Genomic DNA, 22,050 nt, shown 5'->3' on the forward strand with positions numbered 1-22,050 from the left:
AGCTGTTGTTCTGAACATGAAATCTTCATAGGCTCATCTTGGATGGTGGCAGCATTTTTGTTTTAGTTTCAAGCTGCATCAATATACATTCCTTCACAGGTTGTGCTCTGGACTTGCATTTGATCACGTGTTCAGCCTTCCATATTTCTCTTGGGACTAATGCTTGTACAGTTAATCTCATTCCTCATCTGGTACATTTTGATTTTGAATGCAGATCCACTTTAATTTTCCCTCCACATACCAGCCTTCTCGGGATAACTAAAGACTTCATTCCTACAGGACATCTCTAGTCATCTTCCTGGAGCACATGCCCAAACCCGCTGCTGACCAATGAAAGACCACTTAATGCAAAAATAAAATACTTTTAAAAAAAACACCCAAAATGCAAGGTAGCCATTTATTACGATCCAAGGCATGATGTGCTTACAGAGTCAACAAAACATACATGGAAAAAAAAATATCTATAAAGTTTTGAAACATCAAAAATGTGTGCTTTGCATTGAGGGTTTTAGTCGAACAGACTCAGATGATGTATTTGAAGCTGAACGTGCTGTCACAGGAGAGCCGCTTGCCTTTGCATCTGCCACACAAGTCCTGTCTATGGGGTCGTTTGGGGTCAACGTGCCGCTGCGTCAGGGCACAGGAGCAGCGGGCTTTGTTGCAAGTCTGGAGAACAAGAGACGCATGAGAAGGAGTTCCAAGAAGACTGACGTAAAGAAGCAGGGACGCAACTTACATGGCATGTTATGTCTTCTACACGGTATGGGTTGAAGCCCTTCTGGCATTTCCTGCAGAACTGTTTGAAGTAAACCTAGAAAAGAGTAGAGCCATTTACAGTCAACTTTCAGTGCAATATCCAACCAATGATCTCTTGTGAAGTTACTCACCTTGTTTGTGCCCTGAACGCACCATACGTAAGCACTTTCCCATCGCAGATTGCATTCTCTGCAGTGATAATATCCGTACTTCTGTTCCAGGAACTAATTAAGCAGACAGGGAAATTAGACAATTACTCTCGGCATACACAACGGATCTGTACATGAAGGTTATCCAGTTAAAAGTGAAAAGGTTAGAAGTTGCATTTTTTTGCCAATAAGTTTCTTTAGACAGCATCTTTGACTGACTGTTCAATTCCAACCAATGTTCAGAGAATGTATTGTTGGCATTTCATTGCCGCTTTATAGCAGTTAAACAGTACAGGTTGTACATTGCGACGAGAAAAAAAAGTATTTAAAAGTGTAATTGCGGCTGGGAGTTCCTTAAATTGCGCTTTATTTCAGTTTCTCCTGAAATCTTCGGTAAAGCAACCGCACGCGCCTCGACTCACCTGGAAGCGCACGCGGGCCTTGCCCTGTGATTCTTCTGCGACAGGTGGCGCGAGCTCACCCTTCACCTGCGGCTGTAGTTTAAACTTCTGGCTCGGTTCAGGAGACTTTGCGGTCTTCCCACCCTCACCAGCTCCGCCGTCCTCCTCCGCCGTCCCCTCGGTGCCCTCTCCCGGCCCCTCTCCCGGGTCGCCGTGCGGCTCTACGGTCGTCGTCGCCTCAGAGGACGCATCCTTGATGTTGTTATTGTCGTCCACGAGGAATGACGTGACGCTCCGGTAAGCTATGGGGGAGTACACGGCCAGGGTTCGGGGATAACGAACGCCACCTGTTGCCTTTGGACTGCTGGGCGTGGCGGGCTCCTGCCTCTTCCTGCGCTGGAAGTCCCGCTTCATGGCCTGCAGGGTCCGCGGGCCGATGGCGCACTGCACCGAGGCGTCCTTCTTCGGGTTGACCTGCACCGCCACATCCTTGGTATTGGCCTTCCGGAGCCTCGGGGTGAGTTTGGGGTTGATTTGGGATAAGATGGATTTCAGCTGGGCTCGCTGGTGGTTGTTGAACGCGTCAGAGGTGTCTCCGTAGTGGGAGAAATAACCTTTATATTTCCACCCCGCGTCTCTGGGCCGGGTGTACCTGCCCACGTAAGGGTTGTAAGATGAATAGAAGTATCTGTCGACTGGCTCTTCACCATATGTTGCCATTTTTTTCTTTGCTCAACCAGGCCAACCTGCGTGTTGTAAGTATTTAAATAGATTGGACAGCGAGAGCCCGCCATCAGGCCTGATTGGGTTCAGCTGTAGAGTTTCAGCTCAGATATAAAACATGAAGCACGTAGACTTCTCATGTAGGTAACGAACGTCTAGATATGTTGGCTAAGGAGGCTGTTAAAAATAGTAAATATTGATATTTGTCTAAATACAGTTGTCTAAATCTGAAGGCATAAGTATAGTTTGAGAGAAAGTAAGAAGTTACGAAAAACGGGATAGGATAATGAGATAAAAGGGAGACATTTAGATAGGATACAACATTGATGTTATAAAAAATTAGAAGAATAAATAGAAGGGATTAGATAAGTATAAATAAAATAAGAACTGGTGTAGAAACATTTTACTGGTTTATGTAATTGGTTTAATATTAGCTGCAGAAAATGTGTGTAAAAGAATATTATTGAGCAAGTAAAGAAGGTCTAATAGGGAACTCAAATTTGAAAATGTTGTTGCTCAGTGGAAAGTAATGCAGGGAAAGGAAAGATATTTTGTTTTCTGAAAATACCGGACTCGTTAAGCGAATTGGAGGGAAGGAAATGATGAGTAGCAAAATCCAAGAGATGACAGTAGTGCAACATTGATGGATGTAAAAACAAAAGAAAAAGAAAAACAAGTAGACTACATATAGATCTTTAATTGCTCTATACAGTAATGTACAGATACAGCTTGGCACAGGCTTGGTTGCACGTTTTGATATGTTTAAACCATCACTTACACATGGTCATAAATCTTTGTAAATGATTTTTTTTTTTTACTCCACAGGGAACAGCAGTGTTATTTCATTTTAAAAGGCAACAGTGATTAATTTGAATGAATTAAGCTCATGACATAAAGCACCCCACATCAATCTTTCACTTTCATCTCCCTGTTTGTGTTTTTTTTTTTTCTTTTAATGAACGACAGCAATCAAAATGTTCTGGTCTCATCTCCTAAGATCAGCAGCAAAGAAATATTGATTCCTAAAATATTAAACAGGAGTGGGATCAGGGGGGCAGGGCTCTAGCATGATTGTGTTCGGGTCGCTCACTGTCACAGCACCGTAAGACGGCTCAAAGTCCTCGTCACGGAACCTTTGATACGTTATGTCTGATTCGCCGCCGTCCATCGTGGGGTCCGATTTAAGCAGAACCTCCTTCCTGTACAGCTTGTAGGCCAGGATGAAGATGCCGGCCTCGGCTGCCTGGAAGAGCGCGTACAGCAGAGGGAACATGTACATCCCGCCCATCAGCTGAGGAGGGAAGGCCAGCTTCAGGATGGCGGTGCACAGCTGCACGTTCTGACACCCCGTCTCCAGGGAGACAGACCTGCGGCTGTTGGGGGGCAGGTCGAACAGCACGGCCAGGCCGTAGCCCGCGGCGTACCCGCACAGAGGCATCAGGACGGCCACCACGTACACGGAGGGAGGGATGGTGGAGAGCAGCTCCGGCCCCAGCATCACGCCTGTCAGGACGAACAGCATCACCAGGGTGACCAGCAGAGACCAAAGGGAAGCCTGAGGACAGAGGGTCGCTGGATCAGAAAGACTGAGGCAACTTTTTATTCTGTAAAAAGTTATTTTTCACATTTTGCTCCATATGGCCATGATATTAAGTCCATTCTATTGGGATTTTATCTGATATAGACCAACATAAAATGGTGCATACCTGGTAGGGCTGGTCAATAAATCAATAATGATATATATCATGACAGAGATGTGACCAATATGAATACATAATGTGTCTGATGGAATATTGTCACCTTCCTAATAAAAGAATATGGCCTAAGTCATTTTTTTTTGCCAAAAGTGATTTTTGCCTGAATCACTTTTTGGCAAGAAAGAGGTGGTGTTTTCTTTCCTTGTTTCTTTCTTTTTTTTATGACTTCGACCAATATTTTAGGAAGGTGACCAATCATTTTACTCAACTCTGATCCAGAATTGCACAGCATTCTGGGGAATGTAGGCAGAGGACAGGCTTTAGCTGCTTAGCCGCTGCTGCTAGCTAAGCAAGGTTGGTGGAATCAACTAACTTTCTCTCTCTTTGGTTGCCTAGCAACAACCCTTTGAGAAACTTGCGCAGCAGCAGTTTCAGAGTTAGCCACGTCTGTCTGCCACATGTTTGGCAGTATTTCAGATATTTAAAACAAAAACAAAAAACTTATCGATAATTATTGATATGGACTGATATGAAACGCTTATATTGTGATATGATTTCCAGCCATATCATCCAGCCCTAATAACTGTGAAGTGGTAGGAAAAGTGTACGTTTTCTGCAAAAAATAAAAATCTGAAAAGTGCAGCGTCAATTTTTTTTTAATTCTCAATACTTTCTAGAAGGCTTTTGGAGTTTCTATATCTACCAGCTTTGTAGAAAGTTTCATTTGAATTCATTCTTATTTGCAAAATAGCTCCAGAGATAGGGAGTTTGCATGGACATCATTTTTTTGCCACTGAGTCTCAAATCGATTCAGGTCTGGGCTTTAACTGGAATATTCTAACACATGAAAATGTTTTGATCCAAAGATTCCATTGTGGTTTTTGAGGAAAGGGAACTGCACAAAATACTTTTCAGATTTGAATCTCTAAAAAAATGTTAAATTATGCCTTGATTCACAGCCATACATCACTTTGTGTTGGTCTGTCACATAAATTCCCAACAATATTGAAGTTTTTGGTTGTAGCATTCAGGGTTGAAGGATATTTTCGGTAGGGCATCGTTTGGTGAGGATCTCTGATCCGTTTTGGTTTTATCCTCTTAAAAACTCAACGCATCCCAAGCTGGGCTGCATCAGTGCAAAGACGCCTCCTTCATGTGAGACTCATCAGTAGCGACAGGGAGGAGCTCTCCCTGACTCAGTGTCCCTGATGTCACCGTCCCCTCACTCCTCCCAACCCAGCCTCTAATGATAAACGCTGAAGATTTACGCAGTGCGTCTTTGCGCAAAGTTGGTCTCCACAAACCCCACAGCAAAGCGCCTCTGCTATTTCCGATGGAAAAGTGAAATACATTTAAAAACTAAAGTAATTGGACCAGACATTACCTTTAAAACAATGTCGGCCACACGTGTGTGGCGGTATCTCAGCATAACACCCAAACCAATGGGGATGAGGGTGCTGCACAGGGTCAGGATGATGGCCCCGAAGGGCAGCAGGTTGACCACGGGCGTGTTGATCCAGGCCCGACTGTAGATCCAGAGACAGAGGGGCATCAGGACCAGCGCCAGCAGGGTGGAGGATATGGTCATGATGATGCTGGGGAGAGCAGAGGACAGACGCGCAGTTGTTACAGAAAGCGGGGCGCGGTTTGTGGATCACCTTACAGACATGCAAAAATGACTTTAGGTTAGATTCAGTGCATAACGTTATTTGTTCTCTCCTATTCTGTGCGTAAATGTAGGAAAGACGCGTTCCGATGCGCGCTGTGAACTCTTTTGCACATATGGGTGAGCACGAGGGATCTACCTGAGGTTCATCTCTCCGTGGACCAGCAGAGACATGATGTTTGACAAGTTCCCACCAGGACAGCAGCCACACAGGAGGACCGCCATCGCTGCCACATCATCCAGAGAGAAGGCTAAAGCCAGAAGAAAAGCCACCAGGGGCATGATGACAAACTGACACACCAGAGCCAGCAATACCCCGATGGGTCTGCGAATATGTTCCCCGAGCTGGCTCACCTCCACGGTGCAGCCCAGGCCCAGCATGGTGAAGCAGAGGACCAATCCGACGAACACATTGATACCGTGGCTGAGCGGGGAGTCCCAGAAAGCAGGCACCAGGTGAGGAGGTTCGGTCTGGGGAGCGGTCATAAATCCAACCCCAGCGTCAGTCCTGAGTGCGCCGCCTTCCAGGAAAAAATATCCCTCCGAAACGCGCTGTGAATCCACGGTTTGCTTCAAAGTGTGCAAGATAAAGTCCGTGATGGCAGCTGCCTGCGCGCTGGAGTTCTCCATGGCGCAACAGGAGGATCAAGTATCTCCACGGTCGCGTTGTGCGCCTGCTAGTGTCCGTGAGTAAAATGAGTCCCCTAGCGGCGCGCGGTCACCAATAAGAAGCTGATCCAGAGTCCGAGGGGATGTGACGGTACCGATGGTCTTAAAGCGACTCACAGTCAGCCCGGTGCCACCGATGGGTCCTACAGGACGGGAGTCTCTGAAGCTTCAGCTGCAGGTTGAAGCGCTAACAGCCAGATTTGTGTTCCTGCTTTACGCATCCACAAAAAGGAGAAAAACTGCCGCTCTGCCAGTTTTCTTGTGTTTTTTATATGCGACTGACGCATGGCGCTCTTGAACTTTATGGCGCAAGTAGCTCGCAAGATTTGACCATTGACTTATTGATGTGTCTGGAGTTAAAGTTCATAAAACATTCCCCCCAAGTCAAATCAAATCAAGCTATCTTTTTCTATTTGTGTGCCATTTTCTTTCAGCTCTTAATTTAATTACGGTAAAGTTTTGTGACCATTGTCTTAGCATTTTGCAAGTTTTTAACCATATTCCTCCTTTAGAGGTAATAATTTGCATCCTGTACAGCTGTAAAAAAAAAAGTGTGAGAAAACTGCATGGATTTCATAACAATTTGGTAACAAAGACACACATGGAAGCCCTGCTGGTCAATCTGAATAGCCAAATTTCATCATTAAAGTCTTTTAGCAAGATTTTAAGCTAAATTTATATGGAAGCTTGTCAAAAATCATTCCAGGATTTATACATGCGAGCTGATCCGCTCAGTTCTGGTACTTCCTGTGACAAACGGAACATACTTAGCTGTTTGTTCTTTCAGTGTGCGCTTTAAAAATTTTGTATTTCGGAAATCCTGCTGTGGAAATCCATACCTCACCATCCAGCTGTGTTTTTGTTGCTTCTTTATATTTGGCATTAGTTTCTTAACCAGCAGTTTAGTACCAAAGTCCTCCAGATCAGACATCCTGAGCAATATTAATGAATTACAGTGATCTCTCCTCACAACAAATCACCACATTCAGCATCATCCATGTGAATTGTCTGTTTTATGTGTCCACATCCCTCAGAAGCAGAGTCTGCAGCAGATCACTGTCTCACTCTTCAAGAGGATATGAGTCCTGGCGTCACGCCTTTGAGGTCCAGTATGGGATGGGATGTTTTGGACCACTACGTGATTCAATCTCCTCTTCGTTCTGCACAAACATTACAGGCTGTTCCTGGCAACCAGGAAGTGACTTCAGGTGCGTAATACGGTTTGTGTGTTGAATACATAATGCTTTTAAAGACCTTACTGAAACGATGGCTACCTAGCTTGCCAGATAGATGGTCATTAACTGTGCATTTTGGTTTATAATTCTTGTTTTTCTAGTAATTTACATCAATTACTTAATCTTATTTCATCTATTTATATTGTTCAATCAAATTAAACCCAACTTGTTTTGGATGGGGAAAAAACAAGTCAGAGGACAGAAGAAAGGAAACTTTTAAAGTTTTATTTGAAATGTGACTTTACACAGGAAAACCAAATGTTATGGTTGTGGCTATAAAAAAGGTTCATTAACAAAAAATGGTTCACACAAAGTGTGTGCTATATTTCTTTTTGCAACATTCATCCTGGCTTCCCACCAAATCTGAGCTTTGACAGAGGCACCCATCTCTTTAATAAATAATTTCATTTACAGAACTAGTATTTTTTATATATATAAATACAAAGGCAAAAGGAACATTTTAAAGCAATTAAGTGTGTTGATTTAGTTACAAAAACAAACAGGCAAGCATATTAACCAGGCATAGATGCAAAGCTGAAAACATCATTGGCAAAAAAAAGATCTTGGCACAAATCATAAACAAACTCAAGTGAAATTTTAAATTATAGGCACTGGTTGAAGACACTCACCAAAGCAATGACCCAAACACCAGTCCCAACACCGGCATGCCTTTCTTGATTCATGTAGCATGTCACGTGAAAGCCTATCAAAACCTTTCAAACTATTTTCAAGTCCTTTTATTTTTCCCCTCTTGAACGGCACACACAGATCACTGGGAAACATTAGAGTTGTCTTGGTTGCATCAGCTGAATGGGTGACAGTGATAACTTCTCCATAACAAAAAAGAAAACGAGTCAGATTCTGGAAACCAATACAACTTCTGTTTATTGATAAGCTGTCCTTTAACTGAGCACTGTGAGAAATGTCCTGTAGGGGGCGTTATAGAACTGAGGCGTCCCTCACTCTCTGGTTTTCCACCAGAACTTATCTGACGCTTCAAGACCAAAACGAGGCTTTGGAGAGTTAGCTTGCAGCTGAGGTTCATAGTGAACATTCTCAAGAAACAGAAATTTTTTTTAATTCAAAATACTGATATGGATGTTTGGACATATGCTTCTTAAATAATTTGAATAAATAATTTGTAAAACAAACTTGTGCATACATTCTGGCTGACTTTTTAATATTTTTTTTTTTTAACTTTATGAGAGGAACGATTAAAGAGTTCAACCCACACTAGAGAGGTGCTTTCACTGTTGCAAGACATCAAACAATTCTCTTAACATCACGGGACAGTTCACCTGCACACCATCGTCATAGAGACCACTCACCAACACCTGCTGAACACAGAGCAGAAGAACAGAAATGTGTGGAAACATTTCAACCTGAGGGAGGTGACAGGAGAGCAGAGGCGGCGGGAGGGAGGCCGGGCATGGAGACATGACTGCAGGCAGCATGTCCTCTTCTGGGTTCTTTGGCATTTTCTGTGTAGGCCGCACTAGACGCCTGAGGGCCCCCGTCCCCTGCAGAGCCAGTCCCCCCAGAGAACGACGATGGGATGGACGCCCTTTGACACACTGTGGAGTCTCCCCTCTCCTTTTTAAAACTCTGATTTATACACGTTTGTCTGCCTCTTTAAGGAAAATCTTATGTAGGTACATAAAGTGCCGAGTTGTGTTGTCGCCTTCCTTCTGTTGATAGTGTGGCCGGAGAGCGCCCCCTGCTGGCTCGGCTCAGTAACAACCTTCTCTCCAGTTGTCGCCCGTACTGCCGTAAGCTCTAGGAGCAGGAAGAGATCTAAAGGAAAACAGGATTACGTTTTGATAAAAGTACAGTGTGTCTACAGTTATAAATTATACAAAATATCTAAAATGAGTTGAAGGATAGGAATTAGAATGTTATTAAAAATAAATTTCAGCAATTTGATGCATTTTTTTTACATCAAAGTTGAGGAAATGAGAAGCTACCAAGAAGCTTGTTTGAAATGCAACTAGCAATTATTTTAGTTATCAATTATTCTATTAATTATTCTGGTGATTAATTGGATTAAAAAAAATCGGCACATGTAGCAGATCTTTCATTGAACCTCTTAAGCATTTTAATGCTAAATTGAAAATGCAGTAAAAGATACAAACAAATAATACAATTCCCTTTTTTCAAATAAAAGTATGTTATTGTTTAAGATGCAATAACAAAGCATTCCTTTAGTGTATATTTGATCATCTGCAGCTAAAACTTCTGATGTGAAAAGATCAGCTACTTCTACTTGACTTATCAATACAGTGTAGGGATAACTTGTTGATCATTTTTATACATTTTTCATACAGTTTTGGCTTAATGACTACCTAAGCATGTTGTTCTTTCAGCAAACTGGCCATTTTTGAGATGGTATTTAATGATTAATCAATCACTAAATTAGTCGACAATTATTTGAATAATCGATTCATCACACGTAATCCAATTAATCGTTTCAACCTCAGAGAGGGAGTATATTAAATCTCTGAAATTGGGTTTCTGTAGGAAAGTTGTGAACAAATATCTTGCTTGAAATGGGTAACGCTCTTAAGGTTTTCATCTTGGTAAACGCTGATTAGTTTCCATGGAAACTTATTTACATCCGTAACTTTTTGAACTGGATTATTGATATAAATCTGATGACATTTAAACAATGGCGATGTATAGAAGTGTGGGAGAACGTCACATAGGTAGGCGTACCTGCGCACTGGTTGAGCCAGCTTGCTGCGAGGCAGAGGGATGCCTCCTCCTGCAGCAGCACTCGGTCGAGGAAGGCCGCTGCGGGGCGGAGCCAGCGAGCGGGTCGGGGTGGAGGTGGCAGAATTGGGGGTGGATGTGGCCTTTACAGGCTGCCTCAGAGCCAGTGGTGATGGCGTGGCTGGAGTTCGGAGTTTACTGGGAGAGGGGACTGCAGACGGGTAAAGAAAGAAGGAAGTCAGGTGTAACCGCGTTACGTGAGTTGTTCTTAAACTTACACCATTTATTTGTCTATTTTAGCGATGACATGATGATCAACAATGCAGTGGTGTGAGACTGGCATTAATATGAGGTCAGTAGAGCAGCATGAAAGAGTATGGTGATATTTTAAAAAAAACAACATCCCACTACCACAAATCATCCTTACTGGTTGGAACTACAAAATGGTCACTCAAGCATGAATAAAATGAAACGGATCTTATCGGACACAGCTGCTGACTGATGATTCGTCATGTGTTGACAGAATGAGGCGAGTCACAAACGGAGCGAAAGCACAACATCGATACAACCAGGGAGCGCAAACACAGTCACAGGATACTTAAAGACGAGAGCCGTCAGTGAATACTCACTGAAATCACCTTCTTCTCCAAAGCAACAGGAGAGTGGGACTGGACAAAGACAACAGAAACAGGCCTTAATTCAGAGCAGGCAGGAAAGGGCCTTGGGTGTGTGCAGGGACTGTCAGACTGTTTTATTACTTTCAGGATCCAACAATCACATAGCAGCCATATTTCTAAATGCACTTGCTACAGCTGGTTAATAAGCTTTTGGGGTTACATTTAAACACAGTCTGGCTATCTATGGGCTTGAAACTATGAATGGAAAATTTGAAATCCTCTAAATGTCTGCAGTTCATTCAGGCTCTGAAGTTAGCTTTATAGCTAAAACATTGACCCAGGGTCTTGGTGTGGCGCGTGTCCTTGAGTGTCCAGTTACTAACGCTAACCGTTTTGAATGCTACTATAAAATCCTGTTAGCAATCCAACAAAAACCAAATGAAATAAACAATCAGCTGAACCCTGTCCCCTCTGTGATCAGACTGTAATACAACCAGTCTGCTCCACTGTTATTTCCTCCACCTTCACAAAGAGAGCTGCACAAACAGCATCTAAAATGCATTACCTTACAGCCTCAGAGACAACAAGCTGAGATCAAGTGCCTTAATGCACTTCGCTCACATCCTTTTCAGCCCCATAAATATGGCAAGCTCATCATCTACACTCATCGATAGTCCATGCTTTCAGTGTGTCAGACGGGGTGCACATGTCAGTGTGTAAGATCATTTGGACAGCCTCCAGCTGCTTCAGGCCGTTACCTCGCAGGGCGGTTGGCTTTTGGAGAAGCTGTTTGGGTTTCGGGGATGAGCGAGAAGTACCGGAGTATCTTGGGAGCTGAGCAGCAGCTGGAAAACACGGCACAAGTCAACACGGATGTCTGAGAATCACCGCTTCACTGGAGAGCATAAAGAAAGCCTGGAAAGTCCACCAGGGGGCTCCACACACACACAGTTTGAGGATGCTTCTTCTAGGAGGTGGAGAAGTCCAGAGGAAAGAAAAAAGGAGGGTGTGGGTTACCCATGCTTTACAGTGAAGAGAGCGGTTAGATGGGCCCACATGCCTGGTGCCACCAAAGCTCAGGTAGAAACAGAGAGAGGACCAACATGTGCCACCGTTAAAGATGAAGATCTTCTGCAGCCCAGGAGAAAACAGAATCTGATCTACTGTAAAGCATGAAGACTAGAGTTCCCCGTCCCGCAGACACCCATGTCAGGGTCAGCAGCTGAAACCTGCTCTGTTCCTACTGATCCTGGATTAAGAAAATACCATTACCTTCCCCTCTCTGTACTGGATTATGTTAAATGGATAGTCGTTATTTACAGAGGGAGGAATTTACCCAGAAAGAACAAAACTATAGAGATAAATCTGAGGGAAGTATGTTAGTGTGAAAGGTCCTCCAACCAGCTGCCAGTACCATGCTTTTACTCTGCAGGTTGAGAGCATTCCATTCAATTTAAAGTTAGACAAGAGTAAAGATGAATAAAAGATGTTACAACCAACACTGATCAAAGAGGATCCCCCCCCCACACACACCCAAACAACAAAGCCATGTCACTACAAAGCAGCAGAGTCCCTACAGTGGAAGTGCAGCCAGAGAAAACAACACAAATCCCACTCACACAATGACTAACAGGAGATTACAAAGCCTGTCATGTTGCTGAGCTGCAGAACAAAACAAATGCTTGAATAATGCCAGCGGAGTGGTTACAATATTTAATCTGAAGGCTGCTGCAGCATAAATAAGGTTTGTTTGTTCGAGTCACATCAGATCACTCAGGACGCCGTCAGGGGTGATACTCACTGGCAGACTGGCTCTGGTGTCGGGGAGAGCCGCCGTTTGGCACTTGAAGGTTGGACTCGCAGCTGCGGCTGTTCTTGACCGGCTCTGGCGACTGAGCCGTCACGGCGGCCGAGCGCGTGAGGTTGGGAAGACTTCGGCGAAGCTTTTCTGCAACAGCAGGACAGAGGGCGAATGAGCTCAAAGCGAACGGCACGGCATGCGGCAGAGAAGTACCGACACGTTTCTATGAGATACCAATATTCTCATGGAGCTGCTGACTTGAAATTCACACTAGATGTCAGTAATAAGAAATTTACACAAGCTTTTCTTTGTGTGGATCACTTGAATTGTTACTAGGACTAGATGATATGGCTTAAAGATAAAATCTGATTTTTTTCATACCAGATCTGACTTTGTTTTTCTTACTTTCTTTTCTACAAAAATTACAAATGAGAGAAATCATCCCTACTGTGAGTTGAGTAACAGCATACTAGAGCCAGGCTATATGAATGTTTGTTTAATTGCAAGAATATTCGCAGAATAAAGGTGCAATTTTACCAGGAGCGTTATCAAAATCGGACAACCTCCGTCCATGTGATTCTTTCTTCAAGATAGTCGTTCACACGATTGTTTCAAAATCCTGCTACCGACAATAACTTGATGCTAATATGTTAAAAGAAAAAGTATTTCCTTATCTGTAAAACCAAAGCTGGAGTGTAACTTAACAAGATGCTCAGCATTTCTTATTTTAATTTTTTATTTTTGTGTAGAAGTTTTCATAAAATCACCACTTCATTCTCCTAATATCACAACTTTATTTAGCTAATATGGTGACATTAATATTGTATTGTTTAAACTTTATTCCCAGCTAACTATGACTGCTTGTAATATTACGATTTTATACTTGTAATTAAAAATGTTTTGCCTAGCACTGATATTTTGTCATAGTTACCCTGAATTCAAAGTCCAAGTAAACAGAAACTGTAAAACAAACGTGTCAAACAACATGACAGACACTGACATCACTTTGACCAATGGGAAACCAAGGAATGAAATGGTTAAAAAACATCCAAATTTTCCAAAAAGTAATTCTTCCAAAACCTTTTAATGTGACTTGGACTTTGAGTCTGCAATAAAATCTACCTACCTACCTGCCTGCCTATCCATCTTTCCATCTATATTGCCCAGGCCTAATTGTTACAATTGATTTAATGTCAACAGGTCTAATACAGATTTTGAATTAGAAAACCACTGATAAGTTCAATACTTGCAGAGGCTTGTGAGCTCTGTGTTTACCTTCGTTCTTAACCACGCTGGTCTGCAGGTCGTGGCCGTGGCCCTGCAGCGAGTGGCGCGGCTGCTGCAGCCGGCTGATGATGGGCTGCGGCGAGCCCCGGCTGTGGCCGTAGTCGACGGAGCGGGCGGGTGAGCGCGAGCGGGGGGAGTTCCTCGGGGAGACACGGGGGGAGTGGCGAGGGGATGGACTGAAACGGCTGGAGGGCAGGTTGGAGGCGAAGGACATGTGCACCGCCTCTTCCTCGTCCTCCAGACTGTGCGCGTCCAACTCCTGGTCGCTGAAGGTGCTGCGCCGCAGCGAGTGGCAGGAAGAACCCGAGCTCCGCCTGGACGCCGTGGCGGCGTACTCCTGCCTCAGACCTGTCGACAGACATGAACGGTGTAACAGAAACGCTTTGGGAGGCAGAAAATCAGAGCATAGCTGGAGGTAGAACGGTTGCGGTAACGTACTCTCTTCCTGCATGCGTGCCATTATCTGGACGTCTGTGACGTCGTTGAGTTTGTACGTAGTCGAGGAGCCCACTGAGTCCTCGTCCATCTCCGATGTGCTCAGCTCGCTGTCCACTGATGACTGCGGACTAATCGCCGGAGGATTCCTCTCCACCGCTGCGTTTCTCTGGTGCACTGGACAGGAAGTCATTCATGAACATTTCAGTCTCCTACTAAAGAAATACTGCGCAGCAGAGTGAGATAACAAGCGCTCCATACCAGAGTTACTGGGCATCAGCTGCTGGCGGACAATGGGAACTCTGCAGGGCGTTGAGGAGGGGGAGTTGAAGCCGCTGCTGTAGGGGCTGTTGGCTGCATTTGTGCTATATGGGCTCCCGTAGCTCTGCTGGAGATAAGGGCTTCCATACAGGCTCCTGCGCTTGTTGGCTAAAACAACAAGAACAGACCATGACTGAATGAATAAATACCAAACCAACCAGTTCCTCTAAGAAGCTGTGATCACAACTATCAATGTAAATTCACTCATTATTCTCACATTTTGTGTGGTCTTGCAATTTTCACCAGTCAACGCAACTTTACCACAAATCTAACCATCTTAACGTTTTCTGGCTCTTTCTCTTCTGACCAATCACTGCAACTGAGTTTTGACCAATCCTCTTAGCCTCCATCAAATTTAACTTCCTGTTTCACAACATCTCATGAAAGAGCCAAACTTGCAAGATGATGGCATGTGTGACGCTAAACAGTAAACTTGGCTCTTTTCTTTTTTGCAAAATCAGTTTTGAGATGTTCTGTAAGACCTGCTCATACTCTAAACATGTCCTGTTAATTCTGATATGGAACGATTATTTTGCGCTCCTCAGGATGTGATTTTATTTGTGTTAAAGGTGCTTCTTGAAGAACATACTTGGAAATGTTATTTGCACTTGAAATATTAACTGTTAAAATCCTGTCTTTTTGTGGGAAAGTAATTTCAGGTTGCTACAATTCTAACTGTTTCCGTTCAACGTTGCACTGTTTCGCCCTCACCTGATGCAGTGTGTTGGGTCTCAGTGTGTGAGCCAGCGCCTCAATGAAAGCTCTGCACTGTGCTGTAAGTCTGGTCGAGTGTCCAGCACCGTATGTTGAGTGTGGGCCTGATAGAGTTCCTAAACAATGCACGCCATTCACTCCATATGCAGGCAGAACAATGCGATTCTCTGTGACAGCCTGCAAACCAGCAGTCAGAAAGCTCAATTCCTGAGCCCAGTGATCTCAATCTGAACCTGGCAGATGGTTAACCGGGAAACCTCTGGTGGTTTGGAAGGCCGTCGTCTCGTTTTCCCATCCCGGAGTTTCTTTCTCCTTCTGGCTGGGTGTGTTTACGCTGCTCTGTGGTGAATGGAAAGCAGCCATTTAAGGCCGACTTCCTTCTCCATCCAGCCGGCCTCTTTCACTTTCCCTCTTCCTTCACCCTCAGGCTCGGCACTCTGTCCTCCTGCATTATTCAGGAAATTCCAGCATGTCCATCCTGCTAACATCTGCATGGATCAGCTGCTGAGGAATGTCGACAACACATCAACATGTAGGTCTGTAACGCTGAGCGAAATGGACAAATCAATGCTCCGCTTTCCCCATTTTTCTACTTCGTCTGGTTGTAGAAGTTTGAACCAGGTAAGGTTGGACGGCTCCTTAAGGATTTTGCGGCTGTTGCGTAATATACCCCATCTCATCAGCACACTGTCATTCCACAAAGGCACGGGCCAATCAAAGGGAGCTGCAGCTCGGGGACGAACTAAAATAGTATGCCCTAAAACTCTCATGTCCTGAAAAAGAAGTGCTGATCCCACCCACCATGACTTTAAAAAACCAAAAAGCTTAACAGTCACTTAAAGACGGAAAATCCCAAGTAACCCAGCAGACAACTGGTTGCTTCAAACCAAGCAGGACTAAATGTTTGAGAAGGGGAAAAAAAAAAACCAACACAAAACTGAGAGTTGAAGTTCATAAAGAAGGAGCTAAAACAGCTGCAGAGAGCTGTGGGCAAATCACGAGAAGAACAAACAGAGACGCTTGTGCAAACAAGGAGATAAAGGCCAGAAAGGAGAAGAGGGATAAAACTGGCAGTGAAGTGTGAGACGGACTGTGCTTGAACAGATTCGGAGGTCTGGGATTCAAAGTTTCTGCTCAGAAAACGTGGCATGTGAAACCAGGGGACATCTCTCTGCTGCGGGAGGCAGCTGTCAAAGCAGGAAGGAACCGCGTTGAACAGTTCCAGTCTACCAGGACTATCAGATATGAGAGAAGTCGTGCTGCTAACTTAGGGAGCTAACTCTCAGGCAATTCCTCTGTGGAGGTTATGCAACCGAGACATGTCACCGGAGGTTCTGATTTTAGCTGGGTGTGCACATACAAAAGGCAGGCGATTGATTGGAAACGAGGTAAAATATCTGACTGCTTTGTCAATGTGACTGCACAGAAGTAACAATATGCTGTTCTTTCAAGTCTGTGCAGAGACAAACTAAACCAACACCATGGCAACAGGATTTCCAGGCTCTTGTTAGAAACTGGGTGTAATGGAAATTACTTGAGAAATTACACATGGGTGTGTCTTCTGACTCTGGTCCAAGTTTTCATAGAAGTTAGTAGAGAAGTTGAGATTAACTTAAGATAGAGACTAAATGAAATAAACCTTTGATTGTGCACATGGCAGAAGAATCTAGGGCTTTTGCAGGTTTAACCAACTCAAATTTAAGGCTTTTTAAGACCACGATGAATGAAATTTTAGACCTGTTTTGCAACAGAAATTTAAAGAAGAAAATCGCATATTTTTCAGGTGCATTTTTGCACATAATGCACCTGAGGCTATGCACTGTGTGCAAAAACCCTGGAGTGGAAATCTTTTTAGCTTCACATGGGTTGGCAGCAGAAGTGAGCCAATAGCGAAAACGAACATCGTCCAGCCAACTGGTTATAAATTTGCACTTATCCATAATAGACACAAAAGAAAATCTAGTTAGTTAGCAAGCAAGGGTGCATTAGCAGCTAGTTACTGTAGACTCAACCCCCTAAAGTCACAGAACACAATGAAGAAGTCTGTGTGTGACTTAAACTTTTGCTTGTCAGAGAAGTCCTGTGAGAAAAACAGTTTAACGAGCTACAAAATTTAAGAGCTGTGATTCGTGTATTTGAGGCCAACTTAAATTTTTTTTTCATGAATTTAAGACAATTCAAAGTCTCAATTTTAGATATACAAATTTAAGGACGCGCGGACACCCTTCTCAGTCACACGAGGAGGCCAATGTAAGATGACATTCTTTTAAATCTACAGTGACATCACCTCCAACAGGCAGAATAACCCTTCGGCCTCGTCGCTAAATCAAGACAGTGCAGTGAGATCTAGCACAAACACCTCTAAGCACATTCAATAACCTGAGGAAAATGACCCAGTAAACAAACACCAGCATTCCTGGATCTGGAGGAAAACGTACATAGAGCTTTTCATTTAGTATTCCTGGGCAACAAAGCAGAGAGTCCCATCTACCCCAGTACACAGCCTTAAGCCCAACATGATCCAACGGTCACGTGAGCATACCGCTGTCAAAATGGAAATGACCCGTCTCTTAGTTTAGCATTGAGGATCTGAAGCCAGTCCTCCGCCCCGCACAGCAACTATAATTAGTGGGAGTCCAAAAGTCAACAGCAGATATTGCGCTGGCAGAAAGCAGCAACGGTGTGTTTGAATCCAGATTGAGCAATGGGATATTTTACACTCTTCAGAGTGACTGTGCCATTAACAACAAAATACAGGTTGTTTTAAATGCTGCCATCTTAAAAAAAATAACTTCACTTCACTTTATGGTAAATGGAGTTATCTTTAAAAAAAAATTTTTTACTTTGCTACTACTTTATTAAAAGAGAAGAGATAAAGATCACGTGTTTCGGTTTACCTGAGAGGGTGAGGTCCAGCCTGTGGATGAGCGAGCGTTTGGCCGATTCCATCTCAGGACTCGGGTTGTCTAGAGTTTGCCGACACCACACTATAGGACTCAAGGTTTTTTGCAGCGGACTGTTCAGTTTTGATTCATATAACCTGAGATTAGAAAGGAGAAACGAATGAACATACATGGCGGCAAAAGCACAAAATCTTGAAAAACCAAATGTTTTTTATTGTCTAGTTTCTAGTGCAAATATCTTAATACATTTGAAATAATACAAAACTAACTTAAAAGTAACTTTTCAGTAAACGTATAGGAGCTTGTTTCAAGTCAATAATTGATTAAAAAAATGCACTTGTTCCACTAGCAGATTTCTTTTTATAAGCCATTTTTTCCATAAGTAAAAAAATCTGCCAATTTTAACCAATATTAAGGAATTACTGACTTAAAAGAGGCCCCTATACTTTGCTGAAAAGTGATTTGTAAGTTAGTTTTTGTCCTATTTCTAGTGTACTAAGATATTTGCACAAGTAGATGTATAATACTAGGTAAGATTTTGTGTTTTTGCAGTGCATAATTGATTCAAGTCAATACATTTATTCAGCACACTGTACAAACAGTAAACAAATTTACTTAACGCCTAATTGAACGGATTACAATGATAATCTATTTCACCTTCGTCCTTTAAATAAAATGTATGTCTTCACACCTCATATATTCTGGTTTTACTACAATATGCAACACAAGCAGGAAATAAGAGGGAACAAAAAGAAAGAAAAGTTTAAGAATACATTTAGCAATGACAAAGAAAGCTGGTTTGGTGATCAGTGTGTACATAACCCTCGAAGGATGAGGTCATCAAAGCTGAAAATAGGTATAAAGGTTTTCAGGACATTCCACACCTCAGCTGGCCCATTCTAAAAGTAAAACCAATGTGTTTATGGTTGAGATAAGATAAAAGAAGGAATCTGAGTCAGCAGCTGTCAGCGCCGTTGCATTCGCAGAGGAAGCCTGCGAGATGAAAGCAAGAGGCACTGCAGGGAAAGTGAAGCTAATGCTGGGAAATACCGGTCTAGAATCAAGACTGCATGTTTGCGCCACTTGTAAACTCTATGGAGGTCATTCAAGTACAGTACAGCGCTCAGTAAACCTGCGTCTTGAGATAAAACGAGTGTAGTAACCGACCATAGATGGGCCGAGTGCTGCAGCAGCAGGGAGCGTTTTAAATCCACTCTAATGCTAATTTATGGGATTACGGGAGTCTGTGACAAGAGCTGACGAGATCTGGGCACTACGTGGTAATCCTGGATATCAAGCTGATGTAAAACAGGCTGCGCCAAACGCTCTGCTGAGCACGAGTGAGCAGTGTTCGGAAGTAGCCTGACATCACTGCTGCAAACAACACAAATGACAGAGCTTGCTCTTTTTTACCTGGACATCAGGGAGCTCAAATAATTAGGCTGAAAAGGAGGTTTGCAAGATCTGCAGCAGTGCATTTACAACCTTAACTTGGATGATAAATCACTGAGTAGAGCACATATTATGCTGCACAAAGAGCTGAGGACGCCTATTAGGGATCTTCTGAATAGCAGAAGCCAATTAAATGAGCATAAACAGGCATCTCTTAAGGAAGGCCCATCATTATGTTCGCCTACGTTTGTAACTACGACCTCACAAAATAACTCCTCCCTTCCATCGCTAACTATGCATGTCCAGTTTTTAAAACTCCACAGATTTAAAAAAAAATAAATGTCCGTCATATCATTGCCTCAGTTGATAATGCTTCTAATAAATTGCCTGAATTTTCTAAGACAGTTTCTGCACACTGCTAGTCAGCTGGCTGAAAGAAGGTCCAGAAATGGAAACTGAAGGAGTGACAGAGATCATTCCTACTAAGTTGTTATTAAGCTAACTCTGATAGCTTAATAACAGTGTTAGCTCAATGACACTACTAATACTGTTTTAGCGTTAGCAGTTTTAGCTCAGCATTGTTATTAAGCTGAAACTGCTGGTTTTAAAGTGTAGAGCTTATTTTCAAGTGTTTATTGTGTAAAATGTTTTACTCTTTAGCCATGTTGAGTTTTATAAAGTACTAGTGATTATCAGAAGGTGTCATTAGCCAGCTAGCTGTAGCCAGCCTGTCATATCCAAACAGCTCTTACTTCTAAGTAATGAATGTGTGTTTTGTTTCAGCCAGCTAGCCGGCAATGTGCAGCAACAAGTAAGACGGAGAAGGTCCTGTGACATTTTACATTGCACACAGCTGAAGAAAACGCTGACCATTTTCTGGCTTATAATTTGTAACTTTTTATCCCTGGTAAGCCTTGAAATCACCGATCAGCCCATGTCTTCTGGTATACGTCTCATTTCACTGTACAGACAGAGACGTCCTCACTATGTTAATCTTTCCAAACATTATAGTGAGAGTGCAGTAGAGCTGCTGGGGAGACATGAGCTGCTGGATTAATTCTGATAAACAATACATGTTCCCAAACGCTAATCCTTGTCTGTGCGACCCTCAGACATGACCTGCTTTTATCATGATGTAGCTCTCATTGTTTATGATCCCTGCAAATGCTGTGTTAGAGGTCAGCTTTATGAAGGCGTTGTGGCTTTCAGTCCAGTGTGATGAGATGATTTCCCAGCTATGTCTCAGTCGGAGCCGCAGAGCTCTGAGCCAAATGCTGTGCTAAGAGAATTGAGAGGAGGACTATAACCATGGCTACCTCTCCCACATGACTGCTGGCCAGAAAAACAAGTCGGTTTTCACTTTACACACTGATCTCCTTCCACCACTCCCAGGGCAAGCTAAACAATCTGTCACTTTAAAACGATAATCTGGAGTCCAAACCCATCAGAATTAGGTTTCACTAATGTGCTTCTAGAACAAGAAGTTTCTGAATGGCTGAAGCCAAACTACTCGGGTCAGGAGGGGGTGAAGGGGTGGCTTGGCATCGCCCATATGTGTGCCAAACAATCCCCTCTGGTGATCCACAATGCAGCTCCTTGTGGGGATGACTTCATTATTTCAGACAGTTTACTGGGGTGATTGTTAGCCAGGCGTCTATGTGGCAGCAGCTAATGTGTAGAGCAGCTGTGTTGGGGAAATGAAAGCTGCCAGCCAGCCCTGAAGACACAGGCAAGTTTCCTCCCAACACAAGCCCGTCACTCACCAGCTGTCCTCGTCTTCGTTTAGACAGTCCATGTCTTCAAGATCTAAGATGTCCACTTCATCTAGGATTGATGTTTCCCCGTCAGCCGTCAACCCCCCGGCGTTGTCTGGGTAAAGGTTGTTCACACTAGACAGAGAGGTGGCAGCAGATGCCCCCTCGCACTCATACGCCCTCTTGAAGCTGATGCCGTCGTAGGACAGCCGGGGTCTCGAGCAGCGGTTGTTCTCCACCGACCCACCGTAGCCGCCCGAACCGCCGAACCCCACCCCAGGGAAGCCGGCCAGACTGGCTGCCATCCCCACTGACAGGGCGGACGGGTCGTACCCGGCGCTCAGGGGTCTGTGGTTCGCCGACATGGCTCCGGACGAAGACAACATCGTGGACCTGCTCCGGAGCTGCTCGTTCTGCTGCTCGAGTTTTTTCACCAAGTCCTGGAGCTTCCGCACCTCCAAGTCCGCGTTGATGTTAGAGTTGATATCCTCCATGGTGATTCCTCAGCCCGTCGAAAATACACTGCGGTCCGGAGTGTTTTCTTGACGGTCCCTCTGCCGACAGTCCCTTTCTTTCTCTTTTCCTTACCAATACCTACGTGTTCAAAGAAGACACTTTGGTGTTTGACTGACTTGGTGAGCTCAGCGTCGTCATCTTCTCTGGATACTCGCGTTTACGGGCAGGGTCGAGGCCATTTTCATAATACTCGTCACCAACTGTGAAAGACCAACAGGCGGCGGATAGCATACGTCACTGCGCTCGATGTCGAGAGCGAGCACGTAACCAACACCTATTTGCTCGTGCACGTTGAACCACGTCAT

At 43.8% G+C, this 22,050-nt stretch overlaps 3 protein-coding genes and 1 long non-coding RNA gene across 6 annotated transcripts; 1 reads left to right on the forward strand and 3 right to left on the reverse strand.

Annotated features, from left to right (window-relative positions):
- Positions 1 to 61: 61 nt before the first annotated feature.
- zar1 (zygote arrest 1) lies at positions 62 to 2,379 on the reverse strand. Its single transcript, XM_032571866.1, has 4 exons — positions 1,328 to 2,379; positions 888 to 980; positions 737 to 811; positions 62 to 666 (listed from the first exon to the last, which is right to left on the reverse strand). Exons 1-4 carry the CDS (start codon positions 2,024 to 2,026, stop codon positions 523 to 525), a joined length of 1,011 nt encoding a protein of 336 aa, XP_032427757.1. The 5' UTR covers positions 2,027 to 2,379; the 3' UTR covers positions 62 to 522.
- On the forward strand, positions 1,666 to 7,761 carry LOC116725657 (uncharacterized). The gene is made up of 2 exons (XR_004340441.1): positions 1,666 to 1,823; positions 7,096 to 7,761. It is a non-coding gene; the product is annotated as an uncharacterized LOC116725657 (long non-coding RNA).
- On the reverse strand, positions 2,707 to 6,742 carry slc10a4 (solute carrier family 10 member 4). Its single transcript, XM_032571864.1, has 3 exons — positions 5,532 to 6,742; positions 5,111 to 5,321; positions 2,707 to 3,584 (listed from the first exon to the last, which is right to left on the reverse strand). The coding sequence occupies exons 1-3, from the start codon at positions 6,020 to 6,022 to the stop codon at positions 3,060 to 3,062; spliced, it is 1,227 nt and encodes a 408-aa protein (XP_032427755.1). The 5' UTR covers positions 6,023 to 6,742; the 3' UTR covers positions 2,707 to 3,059.
- Positions 7,502 to 21,986, reverse strand: slain2 (SLAIN motif family, member 2). 3 transcript variants are annotated; one of them, XM_032571862.1, is made up of 9 exons: positions 21,239 to 21,986; positions 18,078 to 18,220; positions 14,407 to 14,574; positions 14,149 to 14,322; positions 13,699 to 14,058; positions 12,424 to 12,570; positions 10,635 to 10,673; positions 10,009 to 10,216; positions 7,502 to 9,090 (listed from the first exon to the last, which is right to left on the reverse strand). In XM_032571862.1, exons 1-9 carry the CDS (start codon positions 21,721 to 21,723, stop codon positions 9,027 to 9,029), a joined length of 1,788 nt encoding a protein of 595 aa, XP_032427753.1. In that variant the 5' UTR covers positions 21,724 to 21,986; the 3' UTR covers positions 7,502 to 9,026. The 3 variants fall into 3 exon arrangements, with proteins under 3 accessions (XP_032427753.1, XP_032427752.1, XP_032427754.1); XM_032571861.1 differs by lacking the exon at positions 10,635 to 10,673 and adding an exon at positions 11,381 to 11,467 and having other exon boundaries at positions 21,239 to 21,985; XM_032571863.1 differs by lacking the exon at positions 10,635 to 10,673 and having other exon boundaries at positions 21,239 to 21,985.
- Positions 21,987 to 22,050: the final 64 nt, after the last annotated feature.

The sequence above is a fragment of the Xiphophorus hellerii genome, chromosome 9 (assembly GCF_003331165.1).
Source record: "Xiphophorus hellerii strain 12219 chromosome 9, Xiphophorus_hellerii-4.1, whole genome shotgun sequence".
NCBI lineage: Eukaryota > Metazoa > Chordata > Actinopteri > Cyprinodontiformes > Poeciliidae > Xiphophorus > Xiphophorus hellerii.